We start from the raw sequence: 13,027 nt of genomic DNA on the forward strand, positions 1-13,027 counted from the left end.
TCAGGCCTATCTTTAGTTTCTGACATATTCTACAAACCCAGTAATGGAATTATGGTGATTCTGAGGACAGCCTTTGCATAAAAAGGCATTTCAGGACTGTCAGTAATCAAAGTTCGGCAGACTTTGCTAAATGAGACAAGTAAACTTGATATTTATTTAAAGAAAAAAATTAAGCAAAGTATATAAAATAAAGGAAAAAATAAACTATCTTTGTCTAATGTCACCTTTATTCCTCAAATGATTAATTTAGGATTGAGGCTGTACTTAAGGTCTGAATTAAAAGTTAGCATTACCGTTAAAGTGTCATCTACAGATAGGATTTATTAAAATCAGTAGGTTCTTTTGTTGTCAGTTTAATACCTAACTTCGAGATGGTGGGACAGGGTAGGAAGATGGTATTTTCCTTCCTGGACAACTCTGGCAAACGTTGGGGGAGCAGCTGTCACAACTCAGTCGTGTAGACTTTCTTTGACATTGTCTTCTTTCTTATGGATTCATTTATTACTTCCGTGTTTATGACTCCCTGCCTTGTCTTTCACTTAAGGGATGTATTTTCAGTACCTTCACCTTTTTTAAAAAACAAGATTTGTTTTGCAAAAATTACAAAAGTCATAGATGCATTTGCCTCTCAATTCCATAACTCTGAAATCAAACACCTTATCCAACAAACATTCCCCCTACCACACACCCTCTTCTATGACTTTAGCTTCTATTCTGCTGTTATATTTTCCCCATTTAGAAGTTTAAGGTCACCTTTGAATGGGTGTGTGTTGCAGTTGGAGGCTGGAGGGTAGGTTTTCATCCCACACAAAGACAATTGACTCCTAGCCAGCCACTCAGCCTCTCCCGCAGGATGATCCATCTTGCCCAGCATTGCTTAAGTAATGCTCTGTACACAACACTTTTTAATATTTTGTTCTGCCTAAAAGCTTGCAGTAGTTTTATAAGCTCTGCTGGATATGCAATACCATAATTCATATGGTTTTAATCTATTTTTTATTTTCCATTAAATCTTTCATCTTTTTTTTTTACTCGTAATCCTCATTTTCTCCTCTGTTTTACTTGGTTTATTTAATGTATTTCTAATGTCATAAGCCTTTTTTGCTACCTCAGACCTTTCAATCCTGCCACTTATCACATGAAGTGATGTAAATATACTTACCTACACTGGTCTGGTTTTTTACATTTTATGTGTAAATCTTGCCTTAATAACTAAATTGAAAGCCCTGCAAGGGCAGGGGTATTGTTAGAGATTTTTCTAACAAACTGAACCAAATTTATTCTATTTAAGCAAAATTTTAGGCTTCAGTATTTGTTCTTAACTGTATATTGGTAGTTGTCATTTTTCTTTATTAGAGTTGTATATTAAAAACATAGGACAATCACAATACACTGTGATTTAGGTAGTCTAGTTATACTGCTGGTTTCTGTCATTGACTAATTATATGAAGGCAAGTCATTTGACCTGCCTGGGATTCACTTTTGAATCTGGATGAAAAAGTTAGATTAAATGATCTATAAGGCCTTTTCCATTTACATTATATTTTAAACTTCTTTCAAAATTATATTTAAAAATAACCTGTAGGTAGAATGTCAGCCAACTACATTAAAGCTAGAATAAAGCTTTGAATTTAGAAACCAAAAATCTTTACCAAAGTAATGTTTCTTTTAACTTTCTAAAATGCATTTAATTAACTATACCTGGTTTATTTTAGACAGGTTACTTGATACTTATTGCTGTTATGCTGGTGTCTCGAACATACTGTGATGTTTGGATGATTCAGAACGGGACACTCATTGAAAGGTACTTTTCATCTTTCTCCTGTATGTATGAAACACTAATTTGTGTCATATTTAAGTATTATTTTAGGCAAGAAATAGATTCTAAGTTAGGTATAAATACTTCAGTCAAATTATGTCTTTTTTGTTCATTTACTTATTAGATATTTATTGTCTCCCTTGTGCCACAGGCAGTGATAGAGATGTACCCATGAGTGAACAGGAGAGACCCTGTACCAAGCCCTGCAGAGCTGGCCGTTTATAGAGGGTCAGAGACAAGTAAACAGAAAATTATGGGACTTCCCTGGTGGTCCAGTGGTTAAGACTCCACTCTTCCACTGTAGCGGGCACAGGTCCGATCCCTGGTTGGGGAACTAAGATATTGCATGCCTCCGGGGCACGGCCAAAAAACAGAAAGAAAGAAAGAAAATTAATATGCAGTATAATAAATGCTGTAGTGGGAACTTAAAAAGTCACCAAGCTGGATGTCTGAAATTAATGAGATAATTTGAGGAAAATATCAAAGCATTTCAGGGAATCACATTGAGAATGTTTATTAAACAGAAAAAAAATTCTTAGACATTTTCTTCAGTTTCTGAAGTTAGTGCTTTATATATTTTTTCATTATAGTCTTTGTACATATTATATTAATCACTGCAATTGACGATTTGGAATTTACAAAAAAACAGTTGGGATATTAACATTTATCTGTTAATAAAGGATTTATTCCTCACGATACCAATTTGAATGTCAGTAAAAAATTTTTTCTTGGAATTTTGTTTCCTGGCATGCAGTATTTTATCAGAAAATTTCTTAAAGTACTTAATATAACGTAACTGTTTGAATGACAGTACTTAAAATTTTTAAATGCTCCCAAATTTTGAAAGTTCTTTTCTGACATCTTTGATTTGTGTGTGGCTTAGAGGATTTGTAGGAGAGGCAGAATGCTTTATGCAGGGGTTTTCTGACTCATCTCTCTGGAAGAACAAAGAAGGTTATCTGCATAGGATTAAAGCCCTGACCACGTGCCTCTGAATATGTGTAAATGGTATAGACGTCAATATTCAATTCAGGTCTCCCTGAATCCTTTGGTCAGTCCCATGCCTTTTTATTTTAATCAAAGTAATATATGAAAAGCTTAAAAAGTAAAACATGAATATAGTTTAATATCAAATAGCCTTACAGGACTTAATCACAAAAACATTAGTTCTGTGCCCCATTCCTCCCACCCGTAACTGTCATTCCTGGAGCCAGTTGTCTTCTGTTCTTTTTACTGTTTCATCTCTTATTTTGTCTCTGCATTTCATTGTAACACACTTATGTTACTGTCTCTAGATTTTTCAGTCTCAGAGACTATGCGTGTATTTATTTCTCTTTTGGAAGATGAGAATTAGCTCTTTTACACTCCTACCCATGTCTGTGCTCATTCTCTTAATGTTATATCACAGTTTTTTGTTAAATCAGAATTTATTGTTTACATGATTTTGACTTTTGTTTACAGCTGAGCCAAATGCTCTTCTTTGGTAGTTTCTTTTATATACAACTTCTTTTCCTGGCATTTATAAATTGCAAGTTTTTGTGTACATTAATTTTTTGCCTACTTCTTACTAATTCAGCTCAAGCTTATTGACAACACTATAAAATCTCAGTATTGTAATGTGTCAAACACCCTAGATAACTTACTGATTTTTATCTATTACCACCCCACCCCATACCTCTTGTTAGTTTTCTGTCCTCCGGCTCTCATCAGGATTGATTGTGCTTTAACTTCACTAAATAGCAGTCATGTTTGAATTTACTTTCATCATGATCTTAGGAATTTTTTTCATCTTTCTTTCCTGCATTAAATAACTCCTATTTTCTGGATCTTTTGTCTTCCTCTTCCTCAGTTTACTTTCTCATTTTGGCAGATGCAGTCTTTTTCTGAGAAGAGGTTACAAGGGAAGTAAAATTTTGAGACCTTGTGGGTCTGATAAAGTCTTCTACTATCACACTTGATTGATAATTTAGCTGTATTTATTCATTCTAAATTGGAAATCACTTTTTTTCAGGATTTGGAAAGCATCACCCTGTTGTCTTCTATAGGGCTCTGTGGTTCTCAACCTTGGCTGCAGTATAATTAGAATCATCTGGGGAATTTTGAGACCTAGTAATGCCTGGGCCCACCCCTAGAGATTCTGATTCAATCAATCATTACTTTTTGAAGCATCCCAGGTGATCCTAACCTTGATCCCAGCCAAGGTTAAAAACTACTGATCTAGCTTCCACATTTGGTGTTGAGTCCCATTCCTGTGCTGATTGCCCGCCCTTAGCAGCAGATCTTCTTTTACCTGCTTTGGAAGCTTTTATTATTTCTTTATTGTTGATGTTGTATTGCTGGTGTTATGGGAATTTCACTGAATGTTGGTGTGAATTTTTTTTTCATTCCTTGTGTTTGTGCTAGGCACTAGGTGGGCTCTTTTCAATCTAGAAACTCATTCTTCATTCTGAAGAATGAAATTTTCTTGTGTTTTTAAAAAAGTTCTTCCTCTCCAGTTTTTTCTGTACTTTTTCTGGAATCTTAGTTGAGTGTTGGACTTCCTGGACTGATCTTCTGACTATAATTTCTCTACTGTTTACATCTCTGACATTTTATATTATATTCTAGGAGATTTCTTTTAACTTTATCATCCAGTGAATTTTTATTTGTTTTAATTTTATTTCCAGGAGCTATCTTTTCGTATGAATGTCATTTTTGTAGCAGTCATTCTTTCAGGTCTGTGACTTTCAGTGTCCTTTGTTGTTCTGATCTTTGTCATTCAGTTTAGAGCTTTCCTTAAGCAGTCACTCTTGGCTGTGTATTCATATTTAACTTGCTAGAAGCCAAGTTGTGGGATTGTTGATTGTCTCGTTTCCCTGAAGGGAATTTGTAGGGGGAGTCTGGTCAGTTTTGTGTGTTTGTGCCCCAGTGAGGAATCCTCTAACGAATTCTAAGAAGTTAATCATGAGTGTAATTGAAGTGTTTGTTCATTGCTGCTAGCACATCAGCTTTAGCAGGATCAGTTTTGTTAAGTTCTCTTTCTATGAGCTTTGTGCACAAGTAATTTGAGTCATTTGTATAATTAATATAGAGGAGACATTTATGTCCTTTTACATGATTATAGAATTTTGTATTTTTTTCCTTTGATGGCTTTACTTACTATTTAAATGCCATATCTGTTAATAAAAATACAGGGTCCCCAACTGTAGTGTTATTAATTACCTGTGACAAAAATAACAGGTTACATCCACTGTGAATATCATCATATTAGATATCTGTGTACAGTCAGTCACATGATACCTATAAAGAACCCTGTACAATCATGGTATAGTATAGAAGATTATTTTTAAAAGTTTTTCCCCTTTTAGTCAGATTTTGTGATTTCATGTTTTTGTAACCTAAAAGAATAATATTTAATTTTCTAAACTAGGGATTTCCAACTTTAATTAAATAGGTGCTTATTTTAATTTTCTCAAAGACTGAATGCTCTAGAGAAAATGCATCACTGACAGTATGTGGTGCATTAATTTAATTGGTAATGATGGATAAGAGGAAAGTTATTATGTAGCATGAGCCAACTTATAATTCTACTAGAGTAATCAACTTGTTGGGTACTCAGCTTTAAAATTTAGTTATGAGATGTAGAAAAAAATAAAAAAACAAAAATTTTAAGAGTTTTTAAGAAACATATTATTTTGACATAATTTAAACTTGCAGAAAAGCTGCAAGAATAGTACAAGGAGCTTCCTTATACTCTTAACCCAAATTCACGATTCCGAAGCAGTCATTTTATTTATTTGTTTGTTTGTTTGTTTATTGGCTGCATTAGGTCTTTGTTGCTGCGCGTGGGCTTTCTCTAGTTGTGGCAAGCAGGGGCTACTCTTTGTTGTGGTGCGTGGGCTTCTCATTGCGGTGGCTTCTCTTGTTGTGGAGCACAGGCTCTAGGTGTGTGGGCTTCAGTAGTTGCAGCAAGTGGGCTCAGTAGTTACAGCACGCAGGCCCTAGAGTGCACGGACTTAAGTAGTTGCAGCGCGTGGGCTCAATAGTTATAGCTCGCAGGCTCTAGAGCACAGGCTCAGTAGTTGTGGCACATGAACTTAGCTGCTCCGCGGCATGTGGCATCTTCCTGGACCAGGGATCGAACCCGTGTCCCCTGCATTGGCAGGCGGATTCTCAACCACTGCACTACCAGGGAAGTCCCTGAAGCAGTCATTTAAAAATTAATTGTTGAGGACTTTCTTGACAGTCCAGTGGTTAAGACTGTGCACTTCCACTGTGGGGGGCATGAGTTCGATCCCTGGTCGGGGAAGATCCCACATACTGCACAGTGTGGCCTAAATAAATAAATAAATAAAATTAATTGTTGAGTTTGGGGTTTTTCTGAGCACGAGCCACCTGTTCTCCTTGCTTGGCCCTGCAATAAGCCTTTCTCTGCTCCCCCCAAAAAAAAACAAAAACAAAAGTTAATGGTTTATTTTCTCCTGAATAAAAATTTTTGAGCTTCTGCTGTGCATGAGATCTTTTGATATTTGGTCAAATTAAAAGTTTTAAAATATTGTGAATTCATAATATAGAACAGTTTTATTTGAAAAATTAACACATTTCTCTAACTTGCTACTAAAGCTACATTGTAAACTTTATTTGTCTTTTCCATTTTGCCTCTTGCAAAGTATGTTTAGATTTATGTTCTTCTGCTAAAATAGAGTCACAAAGAGACTTTTTATGGTCCTTAATGTACTTAATTTTAATATCCTTGACATCTTTTAGGCTTACTTGTTAGCAGTGACTAATGACTTTGGAATGGGGCAGATTTTAATAGGGCAGACCCCTTCTTTAAGGTAGAAACTGGCAATTCTATGATATGGAAGGTAATATTTCATATCTTGTTGCTGCTGCTGGGGAGGAAGGAAATCCCCTCTGCCCTTCTAGGTTCTTCTGGCTGGTCTAAGAATTAAATGGGCATGAGACAGATTAACAGGAGAAAATCAAACAAAAGTTTAATAACATGTGTACATGGGAGAGACCCAGGAGAACTTAGTAACTCGCCAGAATAGCCGAAGCCCTCATCTTGAATACCATCTTCAGCTAACGACAGAGAGGATGTTGGGGGTAGGGGTTTGGGACTTCACAGGGGAGGAAGGCAATTCACATGAAGATGGAAAAGCAAATGTTTGGTAAACAAATGTTTGCTGGGCCATGTGGAGACTCTGGGACACAGCGTGGACTCTGATCTCTAGGTCCTGCCTACTTTCCCCGCACACACTTTTAGCCCATATGCTTTGCAGATATCTCTGGTCATAGCTCTATTCTGGGAGCAGGCCCTTTTATCTAAATTCTTTAGGCAGCTAAGGGGGAGGCAAAAAGAAAGACTTCCTGAGGCTTCTGTTTCTTAAAAATAATCAGCCTAAAGTAATCCTTATGCCAAAGAAACACATTTTGGGGTGGCAAAGTTTGTTCCCCTATATTGCTGTATGTAATCATAAATATATATTTTATTTTTAACCACTTGGCTATAAGTAGCATTTTAAAGTTACCAAACTATCTTAAGATTCCTGTATGTTTTAGAAGTAACTATGATTGGGACTACTCTAAAATTACTTTATTGATGATTATTTTTCTTTTGCAGTGGAATAATAAGCAGAAATAAAGCTTTATTCAAGAAACCATTTTTTAAATTTGTAGCTGCTACTCCAGTGGTAAACCATTGCTGAATGATGGCATGTGCTTTACCAAAGTTTGATAATCTTGTGTGTTTCTCAGCTTGGGCAGCACTAAAGCACTTCGGTTTTATGTAAAGTTTGGTTCAAATAATTTTAATTTAAACCTCTAAACTTTTGTACTTAATTGCTTTTCGTCTCTAATATTCTTATTGCTGTAAACAACATTTTTATGTGGCTCTATTTTAACTTTTTTCTAGTTCAGCTTTAAAAAAAATTTTTTTTTTACACTTTTTAGCAGCTATGTCAAAATTGGACTATTAATTTTTCTATCGGTCTAGAGTAACATTTCCCAAAGTATGTTCTTTGGAATCTTAGCTATGATGGAGGAAATGCTAGTGCTACAAAGCCCTCTCAGAGAGTTTTACAATGCATATTATACATTAGAGCTTTGAGAGGGCCTTTGGTAAAGACATTTGTTAGCATTAACTCAGGTTTTCCCAAATTTATTTGACCATGGAACTTTTTTGCTCTAAAAGATCAGTTCATATTACTTGGCATTATTCATCTACTCCCTCATAAAAAGCAAATTATTTATCAGTATGTATACCAGTCATTTTTTTGTGTAGAGCTAGGTTTGAATCATTTAGTGCATTGTTTTTCAAAATATGGTTAATTTACTTCTGGGAATATTAACATTATCTTTGCACTAGACCACAGACATTTGGTAGTCAGAGATCCTTTACTTAAAATGATATAATGGCTTTCTAGCTTTTTAAAAAAGTAGTGGAACCCTTTAAATAAGTTCTTAGTGGATATTTTAAAAGCAGATAAATATTTAAAATAGATTAAAACTAGATAAAAGATCTGGTTTCATTGAAATCCCACTGCATCTTTTTTGGTAAAATTTTCTTAGGACCACAGTCAATCTCATTCTTAGCTGTTTTAGCTTTACAATAGCAGAATTGAGTAGTTGCAACAGAGACCTTATGGCCCACAAAGCTTAAAATGGTTGCTCTTGGCCCTTTATAGTAAGAATTTGCTCATCTGTCATTAGTCTGTCTCCTTGCCATTAGTTATACAAATGACAGGATGTTAAAATATTTAAAAGCAAACAAAGAAATAGTACTTTGTTTTATCCACAGTAATCCATTCCTGGGTCTATAAAGTTGTTAATTGTTTCATCATATAAAACCCCTTTTGTGACTGCTTAAGTATAAGCCTGCTGTTTAATTACCATTTTTACGAAGGAAAGAACTAGCTATCATTCTTATTTAATTTTGCCGTTTGTAGAGTGATTTCCAAGCAAGCTGTTTAAAATGACAAAATTTCGAAAGTTAATGTTCTTGTAAGAAAATGTTTTTAGCATCTTTGTTCTTATTGATTCATTTGATTCAATGAAAATTTCCAAAAATAGTTTTAGAATTTAGAGAGGTTTTCTTAGTGTTACATATTGCTTCTTTTGCAACTAATGCATTGCATGTGGTGGTTTGCAGTGGTATCATTGGTCGTAGCAGAAAAGATTTCAAGAAGTACTTATTCAACTTCATCGCTGCCATGCCTCTCGTAAGTGTTAATTCTTTAAAAATTTTTACATAGGGAAAAAAATTGCATCTTCCTGAAATCTTATAGGATTTTTACTTATTAAGTTCTTTGAAGATTTATATACTAAGTTTTTTCAAGTTTAGTTTTGTAACTTATAGTGGAGTTTTTCAGTGCGCAAACCTTTACACTAGATAGAAAAATTTAAAGGAATTATGTTTGGATCAGTCTCTTTGCATACATATGTAGGTGTATACAAGTGTAGATGATTTTTTCTTTGACCATTAGGCCAGGGTTTCTCAAATATTTAGTAACATCCAACTAGATGGAAGTAGTACCCCTACCCAAGTTGTGACAACAAAAAAAATGTCTTCAGTGTCTCCAAACATTGCCAAGTGGCCTGTGGGGGGCTAAGGTGAGGTTGTGGGGCAGTGAGCTGAGGACAGAAATCCTGGGTGAGAATCATTGCTGTAGGCCATAAACTGTTACAGTAACTCGAACCACTAATGTAATGTAATGTAATTTAATTGGAATTTATTGTCCAAATTTACTAAAAATAAACGTAAGTGGTCCAAATCATAAGTAATTTTCTTAGCTTGAGTCTTATCTTTATTCTATTTTATCGGCATGATAAGAATTTTAGTATTGTATGTGTGGGAGTAAAAGGGAGGAGCTTGATTATACAACTTAATTAATTAGAACATATGTCAGATTTAATAAAGCTTGAGGATAGACATACATGGAAGACCTTTTAAAATAGAAAATTGAGAAAAGCAGCATTGATGTCAATCAAAGATGGAGATTCAGAAGAAGACCAGTGTTTTCTTGAGAAAATTTTTATATAAATGTGACCTCAGAACTATGGAAGAATTAATTTTAATATAATGGTGGAAAAGAGTAGTACAGTTGACTCCAGAAATAATCTAGAAGATGGCATTAGTTGGTATAAAACTTGTAGTAATTTTTTTAACAAATGCAAATACAGTGGGTATAGAGTTCCGTTGTCTAGGGTTGTAGTGCTGGTAGCAGGAAAGAGAAGATATACTAAGCATAAATGTCAGTACTCCTAAAGTAAGTTCTTTACACTGGATAGAAAGGTGACAGATTTGCTCTTTGGCTTGTTTATATCTCCCCCCCCGCCCCCCAAAAAAAAGGTAACAAGGTGCTTCTCATAATTAATAATATTAATATATTCTAAAATTAATTTCCAAGTAAAGGGTAATATAGCTAATTGCATTTGATTTAGCATGTTCACTTTGTGTCTTTGGAAATGTTAAGTAAAACAGAACTGAATTATATCAATTTGTACTATCAGTTATAAAAAATCTATAGGATTTGGAGACAAAATCAATGATAGGGAAATAAATTATAATTTAGTAAGTAGAAATGAAGCAAAACCAATAATATGTGTTTGTTTGTTTTAGATTTCTCTGGTTAATAACTTCTTGAAGTTTGGGTTAAATGAGCTCAAACTGTGCTTCCGAGTAAGACTAACTAAGTACCTCTATGAGGAGTATCTCCAGTAAGTGATAACCTATTTTTATATTAAAAATACTTAAACAATAATACTTATGATACTGAGAAGTAGAAGTTTTTCTTTTTTATTTGATATGTTTTTCAAGAGGATTGCTCTTAGACCCAGAAGCATATAGGGAAAGACATCAGCTATTTGGAATCTAATCCTGGCTCTTCCATTAATTGGCCAGTGATCCTTCACCAGACTTGCATCTGCATCTCTAAAATAAATTAAGACAATCTTTAGGGCCTCTTCCAGCTCCAGATTTTTCTGTTTCTATGAATTTGCACTACATAGTATAATGTGAATTTTTTTGTTTTTAAAATCATTTGTTTTAAAGTCATCTTCTTATTGTTATTTTAGAACTTTCACATATTATAAAATGGGAAATCTGGACAACAGAATAGCTAATCCAGACCAGCTGCTTACACAAGATGTAGAAAAGTTTTGTAACAGTGTAGTTGATCTGTATTCAAATCTTAGTAAGGTAAGTTTTTCTATTTTTATTGTTGTTAATTTGCTTATTTTTGAATCTAAGCAAATTTATATGGAATTGATTTGATGCACATGACAGCAGCATATAAGTATTTAATGCTTTTATAAGAAAATTATAGAGTTGTTTATAATAGTTTTAACTACGGTTACTTAATTTTTTATATTATTGGTGTGAGGTGCTTTGGCTAAGAACTGAGAATTTAGTGTCTTATAAAGATTTTATAAGAACTTTGCAGGCTGATTTCAGTAAAACAACAGAAACTTGGATTTTTATCTCTTGACCTGTGTACTTATTTCTGGCAGTTGTTAGAAATTCATGGTCAATTTATTTTTAATCCCACATTCATAACCCTAGGCTAGAACATATTCCTGCCCAATTCTCTGCTTCAGTATCTCTAATAGATCATTTAAGTAATAGTCAAAAAATTTTCACAAGATATTAGTACATTTCAGTTTTTTCTAATTACTGTTTTTCCCCCCTTTCCAGAATATTGCCAAAGCTTTTGACTCTGACCTTAACTAGTTTTTTTCCTGCTGATTATGTCAGCTCTTACTTCCTCTTCTTATCTCACCACCCTTACAGTTTTTGCTGTGGTCTTCTCATTAAGCCATTTTCTTTGCCATTACCTACTGCGTTGGCTAGCACATGTAGAGGGCATCTATAAGACTGTCTGCCCAGCATTTCCCCCCCCACCCTTCATCTTAGATGCCCCATTTCCCATCCAATCCACATGACTGCTCTTGGTTTGTGGTCGGAGCTTGTCTTAAACTGGACCATTTGTAGTATCTTGCCTCTGACCACAATTGATCCAAATATCCAGTCTTGAGACAAAAAACTATATACTACAAGGAGCTGGGTCACATTGTAAGAATAGGAATGCTCCCATTTCAACCATGTGGATGGAAGGAGGATAGGCAGTTCTAAGAAAAGCGATATGTATCCATAAGAACTTCACCCCTCTTGATAGGCCCACTGCTAGGATACCTTTTCACTTCATGCCAAACTTTGTTCTTTATTTAGCTCTCTTTAAGTCTTTACTGATCCAAACTCTAGAAACTCAGACAGCTGCAAATTGTTCAGTAATTCAGCTGCTTTTTTCCCTCCGCCCATCACCACATTTTAGTTTGTTCTCTGTGTGTGTGTAAGGGGGAGGTGCTGTATATGATATTTTTCATGTAATTCTGTAGACATTGTTGTGTATTCTTTATTACATCTTGGCACTTGAGTAAGTCCATAGCTCAGGACTTGTCACAGCTGCAGTCAAGAAAAATATTATCAAATTAATTGATTATAGTGGTGCTATATACTATAGTATATTTACTTTATAAAATATCTCATTGTTTGAACTCTGACTTAAATTGAGTCATTATTTTTGTCAGTAACTTAAGTGTGCTTGAATTTTATATATCTAAGTATATGTCTAAATATATCTAACTTCTTGATAATTCATAGGAAAGAAAAGGTTCATCTTAGTACAAGCCAATTAATAAACCAAGCCACCTATCCTAACATAGTAGAAAGGGGTGGCTTTGGACTTAAAGTAAATGAACACAGTTTGGGTTTCTTGAAAAACAGTTCAAAATATGTACAACTTTTGGTATGTCAGTTGAGTTGTCTCTGTGTGAGGAGCAGTACATTAATGTATTAGTTCTAGGAGCTTGAGTTTTAGGTCAGAAAATTAGATTCATAAGCTCACTCACCATATTTCAACATATAGATGTTGTGATAAAATCAGACAACGTTAAGAGCAGAAAGAGTCTCTCATTTTTCAGGTGAAGATATATAGAAACCAGAAAAGCTGTTAGTAGATTTGGGGTTAAAGCTCAGGTCATTTTATTCAGTGTCTTTATACTACATTGAGAAATTGCTAAGTAAGTAATGGTTAATTATCACAGTAGAGCTACCATAGTTGATGGAAAGTGGTAAATACTTTTCCAGTTGATGGTCAGTAGACATTGGTCAGGCTGTCTCCATTTTGAGTTTCTTGAGAGTAAGAACTGTGTCTTTTATGTATTCAT

General features: G+C 34.5%; 1 protein-coding gene across 4 annotated transcripts in view; it reads left to right on the top strand.

Moving 5' to 3' along the window:
• ABCD3 (ATP binding cassette subfamily D member 3) overlaps positions 1-13,027 on the top strand; it is an 89,215-nt gene that overhangs the window by 39,870 nt on the left and 36,318 nt on the right. For 3 of the 4 annotated variants that reach the window (XM_059926592.1, XM_059926602.1, XM_059926609.1), the window contains 4 exons: positions 1,716-1,804; positions 8,952-9,021; positions 10,422-10,519; positions 10,877-11,000. In XM_059926592.1, the coding sequence (XP_059782575.1) occupies positions 1,716-1,804; positions 8,952-9,021; positions 10,422-10,519; positions 10,877-11,000 (381 nt within the window). Of the gene's footprint in view, positions 1-1,715; positions 1,805-7,424; positions 7,495-8,951; positions 9,022-10,421; positions 10,520-10,876; positions 11,001-13,027 lie in introns of all 4 variants that reach the window. The other variant, XM_059926596.1, reaches the window with a different exon arrangement.

The sequence above is a fragment of the Balaenoptera ricei genome, chromosome 1 (assembly GCF_028023285.1).
Source record: "Balaenoptera ricei isolate mBalRic1 chromosome 1, mBalRic1.hap2, whole genome shotgun sequence".
Classification (NCBI taxonomy): domain Eukaryota; kingdom Metazoa; phylum Chordata; class Mammalia; order Artiodactyla; family Balaenopteridae; genus Balaenoptera; species Balaenoptera ricei.